We start from the raw sequence: 22,071 nt of genomic DNA, 5'->3' as shown, positions 1-22,071 counted from the left end.
AGTGGAGGGGGTCCCCTTGTTTTGCACCCCTAGATATGTTGAAAAAAGATGACACCACTCCGTTAGTCAGCACTGATGCCTTTGGTTCTGCACGAATCAACTGATTCCATTTAATAAATCCCAGTCCAAACCCAAAATTCTCTAGGACATGAATCAGAAACCGCCACTCCACCCTGTCGAAGGCCTTCTCTGCGTCCAAAGAGAAGGCAGCAACAGGTTCGTCCGCTTCTCTATTTTGCCACATAAGGTGGAGTAGACGTCTCATTGTCAGAGGATGACCTGCCCTTCACAAAATCCACCTGATCTGCATGTATAATACAAGGAACAATCTTTTCAAGTCGTATAGCCAGAACTTTAGTGAGAATTTTATAGTCTACATTAGCCAGACTAATGGGCCCTTTTTGCACTTTAGTTTTTCACAATGTATGCTTCATGTTTTGGCTGCTTGCAGTGTTTGGGACTACCTTATGATCAGTGAGCCTATGCTCTTTTGTAAAGTTCTCTTCGAAGTCGCTTTGGATAAAAGCATCTGCTAAATGCATAAATGTAAATAGGATGATTACAAATAATGTGAGAAGTAGTTCCATGAAGGGCCAGTGTGGACTCCAGTCGTCCTCGGGCCTGGGGGCCCAGCAGCTGCAGGTGAGACAGCGTCTCAGGCCCCTCAGTACTCTGAAGAACTTGAGCACTTCTGCTCCTCAGTTGCATTTAACAGTGAATCAGCTGGTGTTACTTATATTACAATATTTCAAGGGTATGACCATGACAACCCATTACAAGATCTCCAAGATGCCGCTGTTGTTAATGATGAGTGAACACAGTGGAGGATACTCGTCATTTAGCCTTTGACATGTCTGACTATGAATCACATTTGTCTGTATTGATTAATAAGTGAATTATATCTCCCAGTTTGTCATTCTAATCTGTCTAGTTTAAATTCTTCAGTTAAACAACTTAAACTAGGGTAGTTAGTGTAAAATCTAATTATGAAAATAAAAATTGATGCAAAGCGCACTCAAACCCCTATTGCTGTGAACTGAGCATGGACTGTCACCAGCCAGACACTAGATTTTTTTTATCCTAGTTCCCTTTGCTGTCGGTTATCGTCGTCAAGGGTCCCCTGGTAGAGCCGTGCGTCTATATTAAAGCAGTTTGCACAGCAGATAATGGCAACGTCACCATCGAACTTCTCTGCTCACTCAAATCTGTGTCGTGCCAACCTTGACAATATTCCCCGCTGGCCTTCACTAATATTTGCCAGGAATAAATCCTAAATAAATCCTAACCAATGACAGACATTGGGAAACAGTCACCTCGCATTGCAAAACCAGTGCCCTATGCACAGGCAAAATGAGGGCTGAGGAACCCTCTCATAAGGCCTATTACATGGTTAACTGACTGCTTACAGAACAAAAAAGGTTTGCGTCTCGTAAAGAGCTGATTTTGTAAAAGCTTTTATTTGTCAGATACAGGAAATGTAATGCAGATGTCCATCATTTTACACATCACCTGTGGAAATAACTGGGTCAGAAGTTTCAGACACCTCAATGCTTGTTGCTACAGTGAGACATCCTACTGTCCCATTTCACTAACGATCTACAGTAAGCAGTAAGCAAAAGGCAATGTTAAGTACAAGGTGGGGGGGCAGGAACTGCAGTGAAGCAGAGATGATCAACTTACTCGGTTATACAGGTAGAGCTGTACTCACTAACCGCTTGGTCACCTGAGGAAAGATGCATAGTAATTGAGCAAACAGGACATTATACCCCATCGTTTACATGTGGTGCTCATTCGTACTTTTCTGGTAGTAGTCGTAGACTTTGACCACAGCAGGTTGGAGGTTCTTGACAGGAAAGTCTTGCACCATGATGAGTGTGTAGGACATGGTCTCATTCTGCTTCAGCTGGAAAACAAGGCCTTGAATTAGACTGCAATTTAATCAATAATGGCAATGCACCCATTTGAAATGAACTCTTAGATTGTAATTTTACAGCAGTTTTCGTAGATGACAGGACCAGTTGGTCCAATTCAGCCTAGGGTTCACCTACCTGTTCTACATAGACAATCACATGTCCATCCTTCTCATCAACACGCTTTGAAGTCTTCATCTGGAGGAACACAATACTAAGTTACAGGAGTGGAGGTATCAAGCCACTTCGAGTGCACACAAACATCTGAACTCACAGGGTTCACTGAGGTCTTGTCTAGGATGAAGCCGGAAAGAAGTTTGACGTCAATAATAACCATGTTGGTCTCATCCCGGTGACCACTGTACCTACAAAAGACAATTAAAAAGTCACGTCAGTGCCGCTTAATCTGTACTCTTAGCTTTAAGGATGTTATTCCAGTTGGCGTGGTCTAAGAGGGCCAGTACCTGACTTCAACCACCAAGATGAGGGAGGGTTTGGGTTGACACCTGTCGACCACCTCGACTGTCACAGTAAAGGCAGAGGCATCTGGACGAGGTGGGACGTTGTAATGCAGAGCGATCTGAAACAGGTTGGAGGTCAGACAACTGCAGTAAGGTCAGTGATGTTAGAGGGGGAGGGTACAGTCTGACCTGGACAAACACGCAGCTCTCCCCTTCAGCCCTGATACGGTAATCTCCAGGAACCTGCCCTAGTAGCTGCTCCTGGTACAGCAGGCGATTCTGCTGGTCCACCCTGAAGTCCTGCCTCCAGTCACCACAGGTCACCACCACTGTAGTAGCACCTCCTGGACTGTAGGTGGCAGCACCGTATTTTGCCAGGGCCTGCAGTGCCACCACTGTGTCCTGGTGAAAAAAGGTCAAGACAATGTTATAGCAGAGAATGTCTAATAGAGAGAACTGCCACTCGGGAAACTTCCGGGTTCTGAACTGGTTGAAGTTCCACGTGAGGGCGCTAACGAGCGAGTGCAGAATGATGGAGGTCTATGGAGTGATACCCCCTTAAATATCCACTTCTCAGGATATAATTTGTCAAGTAATTTGAATTCTGAATTCGAAAGGGGAGAAAAAAAAAAAAAAAAACACCGCTGGCTGTTCAATTTTTTTAAAGTCGCCTTTCTGTTCTAAAAAGCTTTTGAAAATGTCATTGACGTCATACACATCGTACGACCAGAGCTACTGCTTTACGGCAAGCTCTGGTCACTTACTTCTCTCAGGGCATCGACAACACAGCTGACAGGTTAGGCTCTCCCTGTCAATACACATGCTAGAAAGAGTTTTGGCTTGCTAATGTTGTTGCTAATGCTGACATTCTGATTCCGCTTCGGATGCCATCAAGTGGGAGCTCTGGTCGTATCAGTCCTTCACTAACCAATCAGCATTCATTAGCAGAATGCTAGCGTGTTATGGGCAACAACGACTCACCATGTAAGAAATCAAGAGGACATAAGTACTCGTTCGTTCAACTTCGACCAATAATCCATGTTGAACATGCAAAAACTACAATCAAATCGGCGATTTCTCAACGACAATCAGGCGAAAGAGACAATATTTAGCTTTTTAGCTCCATAGACTCCCATTCAACATGCACTTGCTCGCGATAACCCCCCTGTGGAACTGCAGCAAAATTCGCAAGGCTCTCCTTAAACAGGCTCTGGTTATAGTATATGGAGTTTTTGGGGGGGGGAATGTAGGCATCCCTACTTGTGTAGAAGAGAAGCCTCCATTGAGGTCTTGTTGCTTGACCAGCCAGAAGACGATGCCAGATGCGTAGTCCAACCCAAAACCTTCCATCACTGGTCCGGAGAGAAGCGCGAGGAGCACGTATGAGGTCATCTCCACGGCAATGGAGTTCAGGCCAGTCCCAGGAGTGGCTGTTCCCTCCCAGTGACGAGCACCGTCTGTGGAGGAGGGCGTGTTCACACCATCAGGAAAAGTCTTCACACACGACCCAACCTTTGCTTCTCATCATGGCCCCTCTGAATCTACACTAGCTGTTCTATGGTCCTAAGCCATGTGCAGTCAGACTGGTCTAGCCAGGTACCTGTGATCTGGGCAGCCTGGTCCAGGCGGGTGATCAGCATATTCCGTGTGTCCTGGTCTCCTGCCAGGGTGAAGGTGTAGGAGAGCAGGGCTACAGTGTAGAGGTTATCCACTGGGTTGGCTATCGCAGTCCTTAAACAGCCCAGACAGGTCACAACCATGGGGTCCTGGGGACACAGGCAGAATCAGGCTAAGGGGTGTGATGAGGGAGGTTAAAGCAATACTGTAGACCAGTGGTTCTCAACCCTGTCTTGCATGTTTTAGATGTTTCCCTGCTCCAACACACCTGATTCCAATAAAAGGGTTGTTATCTAGCTCTGTAGAAGCCTGATAAAGAACATGCATTTGAATCAGGTGTGTTGGAACAGGGAAACATCTAAAACAAGCAGGACAGGGGGGGTCCCTGAGGACAGGGTTGAGAACCACTGCTGTAGACTCCACCTACAGCTGTGTCATGTCCCAGCTCCAACAGGGCTGCAGTGACGTAGGCAGTCAGGGACACGTCGTCACTCACGCCTCCCTGAAAGTCACAAGACATTGGAAACAGTCAGCCAACAGGGCTACGACACAGAAGCGTTTAGGTTCTCAGTTGGCAAGGTCATGACGGTCACTACAAATCAAGGCCAGGTAGTGAATAGTCTACCTGCTCCTTCTGCCTTTACCTGCATGTCATTGTGGAAGAGCTTCCCCACAGAGGTGATGCAGCCATTAGGCTGCTGCAGACTGGCCAACCAGGACGTCGCCATGGTGATGTGGATGGGGTCGATAAAAACGAAAGCCTGCGCCCCTCTGAAAGACTTCATTACAAAGGTGGTCAACCTGTGGCCACAAACAGATGGCAGCAGCCAGCCAAACATAGTACAGCCAGTTAAGAAATTATTCACTTTGCTTAGACAGCATCTTTGGCATGTATTGACCAAGTAGACCCACCAGGTGTTGCCAGATTCATCACTCTGGCCAAAAGCGCTGTACGATCCATCAGCATGTTTGTAGTTGAGCTCATTCTGATAACCTTAAGACAAGCCAAACCAAACAGCTGAACACCTCTCCACTTAACCAGTCATTCGAGCCTTCCCACAGGCTTGTGCCTTGGACTCACCGCCCTGCAGGAAGACTACGGCCTTGTCCTTGATCTCAGTGGTCAGTTGATAGGTGCTCTGCAGGTACTCCAGGATGTAGACGTTGGGGGCGAACTGAAGCATGTTCTGCTCTCCACAACCAGAGGGCATGGCCAGCAGGCTACCCACATTCCTCAAGGCTCTGCCCATCAGGTCACCTGGGAGGAGGCACCATGCAGGTCAATGCTTTTATTGGAGCCAATTAAAGAATTGCCACCGATGCTGCCAAGTGGCAGTGGCAGCAGCACTGAAGGGTAAGGGCACAATACTGGAGTTTCTTACCCAGGACAGAGAGCGAGGCCTTGGCTGATCCAATCACAAACTCAGCCGGCAGCTGCAGAGAGAGAATCTCCTCTACTGGACCCGCTGGAGAAAGCAAGTGGACAAGAGAATTACCCATTAGAAGCGTCAACATGTTCAACCCACCAGTGTCGATATTAGACCAGCATTAGTAGCAGACTCACCTGCAGGGCAGAGGAGGGCGTTGTAGCTGACAGTCTCATGGATCCCCTCAGCCTACAGGTAAAGACATTCAATCTCAACATCCTTGAGTTCATATGGACTTGAACCCACAACATTGATGCAGCAACTCACCTCCACCAAGAATGTCTGGACCACGGCATCAATGCAGCCCATCTTGGGAACAGTGGGCAGGCTCTTACCACAGCGAACAATGGTCTTTATGGCCTCTGCACTCACCTTTACACTCACCTCCCCTAGTCAGAAACACCAAGGGTCAAGTCTTGCATGATCGAGTGCCAACAAAGCTCATATTCCCCCCCCTCACCTAGAGCTGTAGGGGTGACGAGCCACTGGAAAGTTCTGCTCTCATTGGCACACAGACACAGCTGGTACTGGCAGCCAACACAGGATGTGATGCTGAACTGGTCTGATTTTGACACGGTCACCTTGACCTGAGGAACAAAGTCGGGACATTCAGGATACCTCATCCTCAACACATGGAACCAGTCGTTGGTTAGTAATACCAGTTTAAAATCGAGCCCCGCCTCCAAGCTGCCGCAAGACAAGGTGCTCCACATTTACCATGATGCACGTGGAAAGGTAGTTGAAGACTGTGGCCCTGAGGGCGAACACCTCGCCGCGGATAACTGAGAACGGTAGGGTGAGGCCGACGAAGAAAGGCTGGAAGGCTGTGAGGGTCGTACTGGGAGCCAGACCCAGACCCCCAGGGGACGTGCAGAAAGCTCCAGAAGCCCATGTGGTAATGGTGTCAGGGACGGTCTTCTCAACTGTCATGACGCCAGAGTCTCTGGAAGGGGAGAACCTGCTGGGTTAGTTTGAAAAATCTACCAGCACCTTAAGAGTAGTTGGCACCTTCCAACATGTCAATTTAAGGCCGCTCCAAGCATTGTAATCAACACTACTTTAATGCCAAAACTACAACAAGTCTATTGAATGCTTATATCAGCAGGTGATTTACCCAACAGGCACTAGGTCCCAGATCCAGGTCTCTGGGAAGAAAGTTCGCAGTGTCTCTTCCGGGACAACGTCAGCAAAACCACCGATGGGGGCATTTAACACGGGGAGTGCAGCCTGCGGTTCTTTCTGTATAGCATTCAGAACTGGGATAGAATGTTTTGGGGTTCATGGTCAGTCCCACTTCATAGAATGCTTAAGGTCAATTTATGAAACTTGAACCGAGTATAAATGTGATGTGCATGGTTGAAATATTATGCTGCATGAACATACCAGGGTAAGGGTAGGATGTACAGTCAAAAGGCATCTGCACATCAGAGTTGGTCATGATCTTCATGCCTATATCCTAAAAACACAAATATTGAACTACAAAAATCTGTATTTAATTATAGTACTGTCACTGCAACATTGGTCATCAAATGTTTGCCATCAAGGGATGGCATTTGTTTTCAAGCACTTACTCTGAAGACTCTATAAACATCGATCCTGTTGTTAAAAATCCAGAAGTGGCCTATTCGCTTGTCCACTGGCACAGGAAAAGGGTTAAAGGGTCCCACAGGTGTGCATGGGTTGGATTCAGGGTCTTCAATTATGTAATTGTAGCCTGACAACTTGTAGACCGGTAGTAAGTTATACATCTGCATACACAAAAACAAAGGGTCACTGCAACGATCAAATGCAAGCAGTATATGAGAAGAAAGCAGGAACTTGACATGTCAGATAAGAGCGGCAGTACAGATTGGATGCTGAGCTCCTCTCCAGGCTGTAGCAGCAGGACCGACTGGTCGATGGACCTGATGCAACAGAGGGAGCCTGGCCTGGCCTTCAGCATCAGGGACACAGTCCCTCCAGGTAGTGCCTGGAGCGAGGTGAACTGTAGAGACACCTGCACACAGTATAAACATGGCATATGAACAGTGATCAAATTTACATGCATGGAAAGCTTGTTAGGGTTGAGATTAGGAAGCCCTCAATGTACAATTCTGTCTGCTGACCACATCTGCATACCCCCCACTACACTTTTTTCCAAGGGCTTCAAGCGCTTCATTAACTGTCTGGGTGGGGTCTGATCAGTCATCCAAGTGGAATCCTGTACAATCTGACAACTCAAGTTTACTGGTCAAACTCTGAATCCTAGTGGGGACCATGCATCCATGACTAGGTACTAGACAGGCTGTGGAGACAAGCATACCTTGTTCTTGAGGCAGAGCTCGACAGGGAAATCCAGGCTGTCGGCCACAATCACTCCATTGGGCATGATTGTGTACACGACCACTTGGGCCACTGGGGCAAGCTCAGCAACACGCTCGAGTGGCACACGCAAAATCCCTCGGTTTTCTGAAGACAGTTGACAGTGATCAACCTACAGGAAGTTCTACAGTAGATGTGACGAGACTCCTTGACTAACCTGACTTCTTCACAGACACAGGGAGACGCCCACTTCTCACCACACTGCCTCTGGACATCACCTACAGGACACACAAGACAAGTTTGCTTTATCAATGGAATCTGAGCAAACAACCACTCTGCATCCAGGTCACGCTATAAACCTAGCGTAGCTACGCTTGCCTACCTAAAAGCATGCTACGCCATCAAGTTCAGTTTGAGACCATTCCCTTGTTGGTGCCATGTTAAGACAACGGTCTCATCTCACCATATAAAAGAAGTCCATTGTCTTCTGGCCCTTATCGAGTTCCTCCCCCTTGACAATGTAGGAGGCGAGTATGACGGCGTCAGTGTCGCAGGATAAGCTATGGTTGGCATACTGGAGAGATACAGAGCTCCCGCTCTTGGAGTAGAAGGCTGTGATGTAGCGGTAGGCCGAGAGGTATCCTGGCATCCGTGTCGGTCCAAAAGACGAGCCTTCCAACGAGGAGCGAGCCTTAAGACGGCACAAGAAAACCAGGGGTGGAAGTTACGTGCTAAACAAGGTCACCTGGGTTGTTTTTGAGGGGGTGGAAGGCAAACCTCTAGAGATAAACCATTCTTCCAGGTGGTGGTGACCAGAGAGAAGGAGACCATGCCACTGCCATCGGTGGTCAGGGTCCAGTTCTCAGGCTGCCCATCTGCATTTAGGATCAGGTAGACCAACTCGTTGGCAGCGGGGGAGAAGTCTGGGCCCACCACCTTTATCTGGAAATCACAGGACACGGATGACTGCAGCACTAGACCAAAGCCGTCTGCTTAAAGTCCTTCATTAGAAACACAAATCGCATATCCAACTGTATACATAACGTCAAGCAGTGACCATTTCAATGTGAAACTGATAGCATAGTTGTACTACAGCCAACAGTTGAGTAATCACCTTGCCCTGAAAAAGGATGCCAGGTCTGAAGTATGAGGGGACACCCTCAAACGTGACATCTCTGATAATGCTGGTGAACACAGCACTGCCACTGCCCTTTATGACAACCCCTGGTGGAAGGATGGACCAGGTCAGGGAAGATAACAGCCATTTGAGCACCATGATTGTGCGCCAACATTGTCAGCATCTACCTTTGCCACTTCACTGACCCATTCTCCTCCCCTTACCTGTCCCAGTCTCCTCCAGTTCCGCCTGCACATCAAAGACATCCTGATACCCATATTGGTCCAGTCTGAACAGAGTCACGTCCACCACTTGTGTCGCACAGCCACTTGGGTCAGTCAAACCCAAGTTATACTTCTCACAGATGTTGGAGCCCCCTTCTGGTTGACCCCAAATGGAATAGTAGTCTTTCCTGCAGACCTCAGCCTTCAACAAGCCCAGGACAGGCTTCCCATACGTGTACCTGAGGACCAACACACACAGCTTGGTACCAATGAAAAATGGTCCAAGGGAGTCACGTGACCGAGGTTTCTGTAGAACTTACTTTCCGCACACCCTAAGTGTGACCTCAGTGTCCAGAATGGTAATGCTGGGCAGAGACACCGTCACCTCGAACTTGGGCAGAACTGGAATTCAGACAGTGTTTAGAGCAGAACCAACCATCACAAGGACTTGTACACACAGGGCACAGTCTGACCATATTCTTTGAGGTTGAAGCCAGTGGAGGTCTGCTCGCCCTTCTCGTTCCAGACGATGATGACGTATCGGCCCAGAGGGGCCTCTGCTGTGGTGGGGTGGGAGAGGTCCAGCATGCCACTGACCGTAGAAAGGTCCAGCCACTGAGTGATGCGGTTGGAGTTGGGATCCTGAGCACCCATCAGAAATGCAGTGTTTAGCGTCAGAGGGGAGGGGCATCTCCAGAATAGGGCTTGCATGTCTGGGGTTAATCCTTCAGATACCAAGTAGTCTTACCTGAATCTCCACAGTTTGATACTGGGGGAAAGAGAAACAGCATAAAGCAAAGGTGAATGATCATGGAGCTACTGGAGGAGGGTAAGGATTAAAAACTTGAAGCAGTCTCAGGAGGTAGTTCACCTTCTGATTGTACGTCCCAAAACTGGAAGTCAGAGAGACGACTCGGAACTGAACTGGAAAAGGGTCAGAAAACATCAATACAGGAACAAGGCCATCCAGCCAGTAGGCTTGGATTGGATTGTTTGTAGACTTGCAAGCGTGGCACAGACTAGCCATGCGCAAGTCAACTCAATTTTGTATTCTATGCCAAGCAAAGCAGGAGAGAAGCACACCAGAAGGTCCTCCAATAGGAATATCGCCTACCCTTCTGGCCAGGTTTGTAGATGGGCTTGTCCGTCTTGATGATGGTGATTAAGTTAGAGGGTGTAATGAGGATCTTTGTCTCCTTGCTCATTGAGTCCTTGTATCCAGTCAGAGAGACACCGAGGGTGGCCACAGTCTCAAGCAACACAGAAGGAACCTAAAAAAAAAAAAAGGTATATACACATATACATATCTTGGCAGGCAAAAGACATGGAATACAGGTCTCAGCATTGGGTTCAAACAGGGAGTTCACACCTCCAAAGCCAGAAACAGCCATGCATGTATGGATGAAGATCTAGTTAAGCATGGAGGGCACTTGGCTTAGCTTGTAAAAAGGTTTTACCTTGGCCCATCTACAGTACTTATTGGACCAAGTGGTTCTACTGGCCTACACAACACAGCACTTAAGTTAGGTCAACAAGCTAAATTTTTTACTCGTGAACCATATAGAGCAAGAGGGAGGGGGACAGACAGAAGGGGGGGGATACCTCAAAGGGTAGACAGATGTAAAAGCCCTTCTTCACGCTGGTCTCCAGCAGTCTGGCTGACTGTCCCTGCTCCAGTTGAAGTGTCACCACGAGGGAAAGTGGCTCGGTGGGCTTGTGAACATGGACACACAGGGTCTCCCTGCTCCCACCCACCACCTGGGAGCTCATCGTCACCAAGTAGATGCTACAGAGGACAAGACGTGAATCACCTGGCTGCCAAAGTACACAACTGATCTAGGCTTGTCTCGACTCAGGGAGTCACCAAGTTAATGGATTTCATGACTCTGCATTGATTGGTAACACACAGCCATCAGGTGGATGTTGAGTTGTCAAGTACGCGATGTGTGTACAACAAATTTAAGTGTAGTTTGCTCATCTCATAAATGACACAATTACACATTTCAAATGCTTGGTATGGAAATAGGCAAAGTGTACTTACGATTCATTGAACATGCGCGACGTCGCAGTTTGCAAAAGCGCATAAGCCACTAAAGCGAAGAAAATCATTTTTGGTTCCAAGACGGTACGGTCCGTGTTGAGCAGCTTCAAAGAAGAAAAGGATCGGTCAGAAAATGTTCTTCGACCGGTGATAATTAAGAACTCACTGGACACGTCTATTTGTAGCAAACAACACCACTCCCAATTGGTTAATTGATGTCCCACCGCCTTCCTCCCGCCTCTTTGATTAAATCCACCAATTTAACCTCCTTAAACCTCTCGTGCGCTCATTCGTTGTCTTTTCGCGCGCATTGAAGTTGGCAATGCCGTTTTTAGGGAGAAGTTAACAACATTCAGCAAGAAGCGAATTTTGTCCTTATCCAGCTGATGGTAACAACATGCAATTTCTTTACAGATTTCAATTTTTGAATTTACAAACTGAAGTCGCTAGCTAACTGCTATTAATGTTAAAATAGCTATTTACCAGTACTGTGGCATCTACAACTCGCTACTGTACTGTAACGCTAGCTATAGCTGTAGGTTACTGTAGGCTATGTACTAGCTAGTCTAGTATCTGTACTAGCGTTAGATAGCTAATCTCGCTCTACTAGGCCTACTGTACACTACTAACTACATGGTAAAGTTAGCGAAACATCGACAATATCAGGCAAGGGATTACAAAAGAGCTACCTTATCCCCAGAACATGGAACCGTTCTATATTGGAACGTCAGGTCCTGGCCGTCAGTCAACTTCAACATGTACCTACACAGCGAAGGTACAGTAGAGTGTAGCTCTATGTCATAGCCAAAAAATGGTCAATGCTGTGATTCCATGAGGCTGACGTTAACTGAGTATGTATTACATATTTTTCCATAGGAACGTAAAACAACTTCCTTAACGAGACCTGGCATTGAGCATGACCTTTCAGGTGATAATGATACATTGTCATTTGACCTGAATGAAAGCCACAAACAGCAAAGGTAGGCTTCATGACGTGACATATTAGGCTGTTAGTGGTTAGGATAGTTGCCTTCAATGTGTTTTACCTTTTTAACATTTGAATGGTATTGTATGGAGTTTTACACAATAGCTTAACTGAAGAATCTTCTCGTTTTTTTGGCTGCAAGTGAGGACTCTGGTGCCAACATGTCTATCATCAGTGAGAGAGAGGAGTCCAGCCAGCTGACCTTTACTCTCAACTCTAGGATAGAGGAGATAGGAAGGAGAGCTCAGAATCTGGTAGAGAGGATCAACCACAGCAGGACCACAGACCAGGAGATCATGACCAGCTTTGAGAACAAGCTGATGAGCAAGGTGATGACGTGGCAAATGTCCTGGCTGTCAACGTGTCGGGAAAATTGAAGATGTAACACATTTATCCTGTATAAGAATGATTCTGTGTTCAGTATTCCTTGTGTGTAGAGAGAGGCCTACCCCAAATCTGAACTTTGGGGAACACGAGGCATATGTAAACAAGGTGACCTGGGCTGACCATTCCCTTACTGGAGAGGCCATAAAAGATTTCTGGCCTTATCTGTGTTGGGTGAATCATGTGGTCAAGCTTACAGGGGTCAAAAGGCACACACACTCAAACACGCACGCACACACGCCTGCGCCAGGTCTATAAGGAGCCAATGAAGAAGAGCAATGGAACATGTGCATGCCTTTGTCTTAACCAATGACTGTAAAGAGTGGTTCTGCTTAAATAGCTAGCTAGCACAACATGCTAGCGGACAAACTTTGTAGCACAATGGCGTGTGATGTTTTTGTCTCCTTGTGGGCCGGCCGCAAGCAATAAACTTTCTTAAACTTGTTCATCGACTGACTGTGCAATGCTTGATAGATTAATATTTCTGACACAACGTCAACTTCATAGCAAGTTTTTATATCAGAATCAGGTTGCTTCGCCAAGTGTACACAAACAAGGAATTGGCTATGGTGGGCACATTTTGGAAACTATAGACCAGTTCTGCAGCCGTGACGATCTATGTATAATTGGTCCAGTAAGTAAAATGGTACATTTACAGTATGTGTGTAAAGATATATAGTGATGTCTGAAATAGATCCACTCGTGTGACAGTGTATGTGAGCATTTGACTAGTCTACATGCGTTGGTGTGCGTGTGTGTGTGTGTGCGTGTGTGTGTCCAGGTGAGTGAGGTGTGCCTGCAGGTGAAGGAGCAGATGTTCCGGAGCTATGACGAGCACGGCCGTGTGATGGAGGGCAGTCTGAAGGAGCTGTCCGAGGTGCTGGCGAGGAGCAGCCAGCTCAGCACTGAGCTGCAGGGAGCCAGCCACACCCTGACAGCCATCAACATGGGCCTTCAGCAGAGACCCGGGGCCACACCCTGACAGCCATCAACATGGGCCTTCAGCAGAGACCCGGGCTCTGATCTGTCACACATGCACCTGCTCTGACTGCCCTATACTGTAGGCCTAGTTCAGCCTACCCATTGTGTTTGTTGGGACTGTTGACATTACTGCACGGCCCTCTGTTCGACTGCTATTGATAGGTACAATGTTGAAGTCGTTCAGGTGTGTATACTGTAACTGGCATTCTTGCATGGTTGACCCTGTGCTTCTGCCTTGTGTGGGATTCAAAAATGTAATAAACAATTCGAATGAAATGGAGATATGTATTCTATCCCAGTAATTCTCTCCCGAAACACCAAGCTTAACCAAAGGGATGCTATCAATCTGTCCCATTGTCATTTTGAGATTCAATCCAAGTACATCCTGTCAAACAGAACATACAGTCAGGTCCATAAATATTTTGACACTGACACAATTTATCATTTTGGCTCTGTATACCACCACAATGGATTTTAAATGAAACAATCAATATGTGCTTTAAGCGCAGACTTTCAGCTTTAATTTCAGGGTATTTACATCCAAATCAGGTGAACGGTGTAGGAATTACAACACATTTTATATGTGCCCCCCCCTTTTTAAGGGACCAAAATAATTTGACAAAATAACATAATCATAAATCTAATTGTCACTTTAAATACTTGGTTGCAAATCCTTTGCAGTCGATGACAGCCTGAAATCTGGAACCCATAGACATCAGACACTGGGTTTCGTCCCTGGTGATGCTCTGCCAGGCCTCTACTGCAACTGTCTTCAGTTCCTGCTTGTTCTTGGGGCATTTTCCCTTCAGATGTGTCTTTAGCAAGTGAAATGCATGCTCAATTGGATTAAGGTCAGGACTTGGCCATTGCAGAACATTCCACTTCTTTGCCTTAAACTCTTTGGTTGCTTTCGCAGTATGCTTCGGGTCATTGTCCATCTGCACTGTGAAGCGCCGTCCTATGAGTTCTGAAGCATTTGGCTGAATCTGAGCAGATAATATTGCCCGAAACACTTCAGAATTCATCCTACTGCTTTTGTCAGAAGTCACATCATCGATAAATACAAGGGAACCAGTTCCATTGGCAGCCATACATGCCCACGCCATAACACTACCTCCACCATGCTTCACTGATGAGGTGGTATGCTTTGGATCATGAGCAGTTCCTTCCCTTCTCCACACTCTTCTCTTCCCATCATTCTGGTACAAGTTGATCTTGGTCTCATCTGTCCATAGGATGTTGTTCCAGAACTGTACAGGCTCTTTTAGATGTTCTTTTAGACTAATCTGGTCTTCCTGTTTTTGAGACTCACCAATGGTTTACATCTTGTGGTGAACCCTCTGTATTTACTCTGGTGAAGTATTTCCTTAACTGTCAACTTTGACACAGATGCGCCTACCTCCTGGAGAGTGTTCTTGATCTGGCCAACTGTTGTGAAGGGGGTTTTCTTCACCAGGGAAAGACTTCTTCTGTAGTCCACCACAGTTGTTTTCCGTGGTCTTCCGGGTCTTTTGGTGTTGCTGAGCTCACCAGTGCGTTCTTTCTTTTTAAGAATGTACCAAACAGTTGATTTCATCCCTCTGATAGGTTTGTTTTGATTTTTCAGCCTAACAATGGCTTGCTTCACTGATGGTGACAGCTCTTTGGACTTCATATTGAGAGTTGACAGCAACAGATTCCAAACACAAATACCATACTTGAAATGAACTCTAGACCTTTTATCTGCCCCTTGTCAATGAATGGTATACAGAGCCAAAATGATGAAAAATATGTCAATGTCCAAATATTTATGGACCTGACTGTACTTATGGCATTTGAAGGGAAAAAACTAGTGTTCCTTTCCACTGTAAACCACATCACAATACATTCTGGATTTGGAATCTGGTCTAAAAAATCTCTGGTGCTATGTTTAGACACAAAATCAGTCTTCATGCCCAATTTCATTGATTGAAATACATGGCTAAGTATGACAGAGGATAAACACCAGCTAAAATGTGTAGTATTACTGTTTGAAAGTTTATACCCCAGGCACCTGATGCGCCCAACAACGTAATTGAAACAAACCAAAAAACGTTTATGTTAAGCTCAGAAAAGCTTTATTCAAACCATGCATGACGCCAACATCTGGTTAATGATCTCATAAAGTGCCAAAAGATTACATCTTAACCCTCAAAAAACATTTCCTCAAAAGGCTCAAGTGAAATATAACCATGAGAAAAGATGAGAGGTTGCGAGTTTGAACTTTGGTACTCACAAACACAAGTCTGAAGACTCAGTCCCAAGTTCACATCTGGACCTCAATCTAAACCATTTCAAATCATTTGACTAAAGTAACACGTTATCCCTTTTAATTGACATTGGTTAGAATGAAACTTTCTAAATTATGTTCAGAAAGTCAGGACTTTGAGACTGAGAGTAGAAAAATAGCTTTCGTAGGAATTGAAAATATGCCGAAAATAATTACAGTTCACAACAGCCCAAAGGTTCAGTGATAAACTTCTTTTAAAACCTATACCAGGTTATTCCCTCAAAATAAAGATTTAATGTACACAATCTACAAACTAGGAGAGAAAACCATGGCATTATGGTATACATAGTTGACAGTCCATTTCAGCAACCTGCCAGCTACTTAAGCATTGTTAAGCAAAGCAGTTTGAAGGGTGGTTTATTTTAGTTGTTGTCTGTAGAGGTGCTAACAGCTGCAGGCAGTCTACTTCCCCACAGTGAAGGACTGTAGTCCAGTGATTGCTCTGCCCAGAATCAGGGCATGGATGTCATGGGTACCTGTGGAGGACCAGAAACAATAAGCACACACTTGGAATGGGGGAGGCAGCAATGAATAATCTGGGAATATCCACCAAACTAAATGTGCAAAGAAAATACACTTTCTGCTCGCTGATGGACTAACGGATTCTACATTGAAAACTGTTTCTGCCAGATCGTGTCTTCTGCAGGGAATGTCTTCGAGATCTCTGCAGGTCTTAATTGTGGCAAAAGCAATGCTTTCCTCCCATGCCTAATGCTCCCTCACTGCCCCCTGCTGGAGAGAATGTGCACTGACCCATCCACCCTCCTCTCTCTTCCCCTCCACCCTCCTCACCTTCGTAAGTGTTGACGGCCTCCAGGTTCATGACGTGGCGGATGATGTGGTACTCGTCGGAGATGCCATTGCCTCCCAGCATGTCTCTGGCCTGCCGGGCGATGTCCAGGGACTTGCCACAGCTGTTCCTCTTCAGCATGGAGATCATCTCCGGGGCGGCTCTGACAGGGGAGGAACCCACAGCACACGTCACCCCCTTTTCTACACGCCGTACCCCAGAGTCACCTGATCCGTCGGGGTATTCTTTGTTTCCAGGCCCCCTGGGGTCTCTAAAATGCCCAAATCTCCACATGTTACGTGATGAATTTGACGGTTGATATGTTGATATACATGTGGTTAATCTGAGTTTGGTCCTCTTAGGAGGTCGTTTTCGACATCTACAAACGCCATCTGTCAGGGTTTGCCGTGTCCAGCCCCTACGTACTTCTTGTCGTCGATGAGCCTGCCCAGTTGCAGGCAGGCCTGCAGGCCGATGGTGATCTCAGTCAGCATGTCGGCCATCTTCTTCTGCATCAGCTGGTTCCTGGCAAGAGGCACCCCAAACTGGATCCTGAGAGAGAGAGGAGAGAGAGAGGGAGAGACAGACAGAGAGAGAGAGAGGTGTGTGTGAGACAGAGACCAGACAAGGCTAGCTGTAAGCTATGAGGTAGTGCACAACAGGCAGGCTGAGTTTAATTCAACATTACTATTATTACTATAAACATAACACTGTATGGAGTTCCCAGCGTGTAAAACATCCCGTTTCGAAACAGTAGCTAAACAGGTGTACGAGCCGTCCTCTCACCTGTCCAGGGTGTACTGGCGCGCGGCGTGGAAGCAGAACTCTGCCGCCCCCAGCGCTCCCCAGGCGATACCGTAGCGGGCGTTGTTCAGGCAACCGAAGGGACCCTGGACCCCGAGAGAGCACAGACGTCAGACACTGCCAACCAGAGGAGCAGGACAACCACGACTGCCAACCAGAGGAGCAGGAGAACCACGACACTCGCATCCCCGTCCCCCCCCCTCACCGCCAGGCCGGACACTTTAGGCAGCAGGTTCTCCTCGGGGACCTCCACGTCGTCCATGACGATCATGCCCGTGGCGGACGCCCGCAGGGAGAACTTGCCCTCGATCTTGGGCGTGGAGAAGCCCTTCATGCCGCGCTCCAGGATGAAGCCGCGCACCTTCCCGTCCTCGCACTTGGCCCAGACCACCGCAATGTCGGCCTCGGGGGAGTTGGTGATCCTGAGGGGGGCGAGAGAGGGGACAGGAAACGGCGTCACGACAGTACGTAGAGGGAGGGAGGGTGGGCCTAACGGATGGCTGAGCGGTGAGGGAGTCGGGCTAGTAATCAGAGGGTTTCCAGATCGATTCCCCGCTGTGCCAAATGACGTTGTGTCCTTGGGCATGGCACTTCACCCTACTTGCCTCGGGGGGAATGTCCCTGTACTTACTGTAAGTCGCTCTGGATAAGAACGTCTGCTAAATGACTAAATGTAAATGTAACAGGGCACTGTGTCGAGAAACCATCCTGTAGATGTGTTTATATTGTAGCAAACCAGGGGAATCAGACCAGCCAATCCGGCCCCGAAGGCGGGTCCATAGACTTCAATTAGGGGAGGTGATAGAACGAGTCTATCTGCCTGTCTAAATAGAGAGGACCAGAGAGACAACCCTGAAGAAGCGTTGCCCAAACAAGAGACCGGCTGGAAACAACAGACCTTTCTCTCTGCTTTTACCCCCCACACACCCACACCCCATGAAGGCCAAACGACCCCGGACGGGAAGAAACCTGATTTGAAGTTTGTCCCATTACCCTTCCCCCGAGATCCGTTAGTAAAGAACAATTTATGTTAACGCCAAGTGTCTGAGTCCTATTTTATTGGGAATTGGGCCTTCCAAGTCCCCTGGGTTGATACAATATGTCTTATGGTTAGAATGTTGACGAATATGGACAGTTGAGAGTTCTTGAACGTGCTTGATTAGCAGTGTAACATCGTGACTTAAATACATTTCGCCCCGGATCTCTAACCCCTAGGCTCAGATAACTTCCGAATCATCATCAATTGGGGATCAAACAGCTTACATAACATCTGTCTCTGCCCGAGAACTTGAAGTAGGCACAGAGACAAACGGTCAGTTCTCAATGTGTACTCCCCTTAATACTTGGTAGTTGCTGAAGTTCAGTTCTTTGCTGCTAAACTAAGTATCACAGGCAAAGCGAAATCTGAGCACCCTGCATGGGAGTGCAATCCAATATGCCTCACATAAGCTTGCACTTAAACAGCTCCACCTTGTGGACAAACAGGATGTAGGAAGTGGCATGTTTACAACCCCAAAGCTTCTAGGAATAGACTTGACCTTGACTAAATATAGCCAGGGTAAATAGACTGCATTTATACAGCGCTTTTCTACCTAAGCGGCACTCAAAGCGCTTTCCAATGTTCTCCTCTCATTCGCCCATTCACACTCACACAAACCGACCGCATGGAGCTACCATGCAAGGTGCCCGCCTGACCATCAGGTGATCGCGTGTGCACGCAAGCAGAGCAGCTTCTGCAGGCCCGAGATCAGAAGAGACAACAGAGAGCGGAGCAGAGAAGCAGAGCACCCCCCCACCCCACCCACCCCCCCTCGTGTCTCACCAGGTTTTGGAGCCCGAGACGGTGAACGTGCGGCTAGACGGGTTGTACTTGGCCCTGGTTTCCATGCCGGAGGGGTCGCTGCCGTGATTGGGTTCCGTGAGGCCGAAACAGCCCAGGATCTCTCCGCGCGCTAGGTGGGGGGGGAGAGGGGGGGGGTTGTATCAGAGACCACATTAAACCACGAGGCATTTGACTGCACTTCGTTTCATCAAAAACAAATGTATGGGATGGAATAAGTCTGTCGAGAATCCCTTATGGGAGGTCTAAATCTCCTTCAAATCGTATACGTAAAAACTCAAATTGATTTGAAAGGTAATAACGAGGTGACACGGTGTCCTCCAGGAAGATAGGTGGCAACGTGCTGCTCCCCGACCCCTCCGCTGCCCTCACCGAGCCTGGGGAGGTACTTCTCCTTCTGCTCCTCGGTCCCATAGGCGTAGATGGGGTACATGACCAGGGAGGACTGGACGCTCATCACCGACCTGTAGCCGCTGTCCACCCTCTCCACCTCCCTGGCGATCAGCCCGTAGGCCACGTAGCTGGTCCCGGCACAGCCATACCCTGGACGTCAGGCAGGGGAGAGGACGGAGAGAGAGGCGAGTCAAGGAATAACATCATCCACATTTCAAGTGGTCAATTCATCGCGGTGTTTCTGGAATGACGCAAACAGCAAGCGGGGGCTACTTAAAAAACAAATATCCCATTTGCTCCATCGCCCGTGAGGTGATTGACCAAAGTCCACTCCACAAAAAGCCAAATCCCTCTCAGATTCTACTTCTTAGCTGTGAATTGCAGTATGTCCAACAGCAAGCATGCCAGTAAGGATCTTAGCTTGGTCCTGAAAACAAGATTGTGTCCTTGATCCATTTGTCCTTGAGTGACGTACAAAAAGTCTAGCTAGCAGAAAACACAGAGCCTAAATCAAAAGGTTGTTGTTGTCTTACCTTTAATAGTGGGGCCGAGTACACCTAGTTCTCCCATCTCTGACACTATCTCACGATGGAACACTGAGGACGAGAAAACAGACACGTTATTTATGTCGGTTGGAAATACAGCAACCTTCCACATTCTATAACAAAGGCAGAAGTGCAACTTTGAAGAGTACAAGAAATCTGGCATTCGGTTCGTTTCCTGTGTTTGTCCTGATGTGGTCTTCTTCAGCACTTTTAACGTAGCACTCAAGTGTCGTGAGTGTCAGCATACTGAGACGAAGGACTGAGTATGTGAGGTAAAGGGTGTAAGAAGCCAGTATAACAAAAGACAAGCCAAATAACAAAAGACCTAGCAAGCTTGTTACCGATAGGACTGAGTTCCTAGCTAGCTAGCTTGTTCAAGCTAACTCTGATATGCTTGCAAGGTAAATGGCGTTTGTGTACCTTCGTGTCTGTTGGCCATAAGGATGCGGGGCATGAGTTTGTCTTGGCAGTAGGTGCGGAAAGAGTCCCTGATCATGATCTCCTCTTCAGTCAGCTGACCCTCCAGCTCCAAGCCATCCTGCCAGTTGAACTTTACCTTGGCTGGAGGGGTGGGGGTGGGGGGGGTCACAGCATGTTTAGACGGCATCTAAACCATAACTGATTGCGTGTGTGTGTGTTGAAATTCAAGTTAAAGTGATCAAAGTGACACGGTGAAGTATGGTGGAAGACAGTGATTCGGGTGGTAGATTTGTCAACGTACGTGCTTTGGCTTTCTTCTCACTTGACTTCTCGGCATCTGTGGGAACAAGGTTGTGATGACACATACGATGCTTACTTGGACAAAAGAGTTGCCAACGACAAGCGAGTTATGGGTTATCTGTCGTCTTCATACCCCACTGTGCAGCTGCAGCGGTTCCCTGTGCTCTGGAAGATGTGATAATAGCACATCTCTGAGAGTTGCCGAGCAGACGGCACACTGCGCTTCTCAATGCCATGGTCAGTGCACCTTTCCGGAAGTAAAGCACATCATTGTAACTATTTAACATGCAATTAGCAAAGCAATCTAACTTCACAACGTTGAAGACTAGGCGAATAGTCTACCTTTTGTCCACTTCGTTTACAAGTAAATAAATTCACCAAGTTATAGTTGGTGGGTTATTTCCCTACCACATACACACACACCACACTGTCACAGACGAAAACACACACACACAACGACACACACTTGAGTCGTGGCGAGTTGCGTGGTTTAGTCTAGACAGTGCGGTTTAAATACATATGCGTTCACATAAATGTTGAGAACTTCGAATGCTGAGAAATAACAAAAGACCTAGCAAGCTTGTTAGACTACCTATAGGACCGAGTTAGCTATGGCTAGCTTGTTCAAGCTAACTCTGATGTGCTTGCAAGGTAAATAGATAGTACTAAAGTCATGAATCTGCTATTTATTTAGAAGCTGTCACCACTGCCACTAGCATTACAGATAACAGGCACTAAAACATTGAATTCCTAGCTAGGATAGTTAATAACAGCAAGCGCACTAATAAACGTACTGACCTGTTGTTACTGTTCAATGTAGTTAGCAATCCGTGACCTGACTTTCCTTTCAGACAGGTAGCAAGCTAAGATAGCTAAAAAGACAACTGTCAATAGCTTTTAGTGGTTATGATATGTCGCCATGTTGAGTGGGTCTTATCTTACTTCAGTTTAGGGAAAGATTCAAATTTCATCAACATTTTAACTGAACATGATCTACACAATACTCACATCATTTTGATATAAGAAGCTACACACCAGATGAAATATGTTGCCTAAATACATACGTTACCCTGAAAGTACTACTGTCATCATCACTAAAAATGTCTACTTTCTGAGGTCTCTCCGTAGTCCCTACCGTAGACACGTCCGAAGAGGACAGAACCCGATTGGTTTATTTTCGGGGCGTATATCGACAGGGCGTGGCCATGGGATAATTTCTTTTC

General features: G+C 47.1%; 3 protein-coding genes across 6 annotated transcripts; 1 reads left to right on the top strand and 2 right to left on the bottom strand.

Moving 5' to 3' along the window:
* Positions 1–1,438: 1,438 nt before the first annotated feature.
* Positions 1,439–11,245, bottom strand: LOC146253956 (alpha-2-macroglobulin-like protein 1). Of its 2 annotated transcripts, XM_084677580.1 has the most exons (35): positions 11,099–11,243; positions 10,660–10,843; positions 10,172–10,328; positions 9,929–9,981; positions 9,806–9,826; positions 9,531–9,699; positions 9,378–9,459; positions 9,058–9,296; positions 8,831–8,940; positions 8,494–8,658; positions 8,180–8,407; positions 7,934–7,994; positions 7,718–7,863; positions 7,262–7,411; positions 6,987–7,163; positions 6,799–6,871; positions 6,530–6,671; positions 6,133–6,358; positions 5,876–6,002; positions 5,683–5,804; positions 5,553–5,604; positions 5,371–5,454; positions 5,070–5,246; positions 4,901–4,982; positions 4,633–4,789; positions 4,416–4,490; positions 3,972–4,137; positions 3,632–3,828; positions 2,561–2,773; positions 2,375–2,490; positions 2,185–2,275; positions 2,049–2,108; positions 1,798–1,903; positions 1,681–1,723; positions 1,439–1,509 (listed from the first exon to the last, which is right to left on the bottom strand). In XM_084677580.1, the coding sequence occupies exons 1-35, from the start codon at positions 11,164–11,166 to the stop codon at positions 1,506–1,508; spliced, it is 4,323 nt and encodes a 1,440-aa protein (XP_084533706.1). In that variant the 5' UTR covers positions 11,167–11,243; the 3' UTR covers positions 1,439–1,505. The 2 variants fall into 2 exon arrangements, with proteins under 2 accessions (XP_084533706.1, XP_084533707.1); XM_084677581.1 differs by lacking the exon at positions 1,439–1,509 and having other exon boundaries at positions 1,677–1,723; positions 11,099–11,245.
* Positions 11,246–11,350: 105 nt separating this feature from the next.
* LOC146253955 (synaptonemal complex central element protein 2-like) lies at positions 11,351–13,722 on the top strand. Of its 2 annotated transcripts, none has more exons than XM_084677582.1 (5): positions 11,351–11,487; positions 11,799–11,873; positions 11,975–12,078; positions 12,226–12,412; positions 13,249–13,722. In XM_084677582.1, exons 1-5 carry the CDS (start codon positions 11,485–11,487, stop codon positions 13,447–13,449), a joined length of 570 nt encoding a protein of 189 aa, XP_084533708.1. In that variant the 5' UTR covers positions 11,351–11,484; the 3' UTR covers positions 13,450–13,722. The 2 variants fall into 2 exon arrangements, with proteins under 2 accessions (XP_084533708.1, XP_084533709.1); XM_084677583.1 differs by having other exon boundaries at positions 11,354–11,487; positions 12,304–12,412.
* Positions 13,723–15,521: 1,799 nt separating this feature from the next.
* On the bottom strand, positions 15,522–21,875 carry gcdhb (glutaryl-CoA dehydrogenase b). Of its 2 annotated transcripts, XM_084676820.1 has the most exons (13): positions 21,857–21,875; positions 21,647–21,720; positions 20,982–21,095; positions 20,850–20,885; positions 20,549–20,689; positions 20,117–20,179; positions 19,563–19,733; positions 19,173–19,302; positions 17,556–17,772; positions 17,333–17,436; positions 16,973–17,098; positions 16,549–16,709; positions 15,522–16,232 (listed from the first exon to the last, which is right to left on the bottom strand). In XM_084676820.1, exons 3-13 carry the CDS (start codon positions 21,082–21,084, stop codon positions 16,159–16,161), a joined length of 1,326 nt encoding a protein of 441 aa, XP_084532946.1. In that variant the 5' UTR covers positions 21,085–21,095; positions 21,647–21,720; positions 21,857–21,875; the 3' UTR covers positions 15,522–16,158. The 2 variants fall into 2 exon arrangements, with proteins under 2 accessions (XP_084532946.1, XP_084532944.1); XM_084676818.1 differs by lacking the exon at positions 21,857–21,875 and having other exon boundaries at positions 21,647–21,738.
* Between the last annotated feature and the right edge of the window lie 196 nt (positions 21,876–22,071).

The sequence above is a fragment of the Hypomesus nipponensis genome, chromosome 17, assembly GCF_054491055.1.
Source record: "Hypomesus nipponensis isolate SF chromosome 17, ASM5449105v1, whole genome shotgun sequence".
Classification (NCBI taxonomy): Eukaryota; Metazoa; Chordata; class Actinopteri; order Osmeriformes; family Osmeridae; genus Hypomesus; species Hypomesus nipponensis.
This window is presented reverse-complemented; position numbering and strand designations above follow the sequence as displayed.

Bases quoted from the DNA above. Each gene is read 5' to 3' on its own strand.
- gcdhb (XM_084676820.1), bottom strand. From the start codon at position 21,084: ATGGCATTGAGAAGCGCAGTGTGCCGTCTGCTCGGCAACTCTCAGAGA. The intron at 19,303-19,562 runs GTGAGGGCAGCG...CCCCCCACCTAG, and splicing joins GAAGTACCTCCCCAGGCTCG to CGCGCGGAGAGATCCTGGGC. The intron at 17,773-19,172 runs GTGAGACACGAG...CGCCCCCCTCAG, and splicing joins GTCTCGGGCTCCAAAACCTG to GATCACCAACTCCCCCGAGG.
- LOC146253955 (XM_084677582.1), top strand. The intron at 11,874-11,974 runs GTACAGTAGAGT...ATTTTTCCATAG, and splicing joins CATGTACCTACACAGCGAAG to GAACGTAAAACAACTTCCTT. The intron at 12,413-13,248 runs GTGATGACGTGG...GTGTGTGTCCAG, and splicing joins AGAACAAGCTGATGAGCAAG to GTGAGTGAGGTGTGCCTGCA.
- LOC146253956 (XM_084677581.1), bottom strand. From the start codon at position 11,166: ATGATTTTCTTCGCTTTAGTGGCTTATGCGCTTTTGCAAACTGCGACG. The intron at 7,864-7,933 runs GTTAGTCAAGGA...AACTGTCTTCAG, and splicing joins TGTGTCTGTGAAGAAGTCAG to AAAACCGAGGGATTTTGCGT. The intron at 4,138-4,415 runs GTAGGTGGAGTC...CTGTGTCCCCAG, and splicing joins AGCTGGGACATGACACAGCT to GACCCCATGGTTGTGACCTG.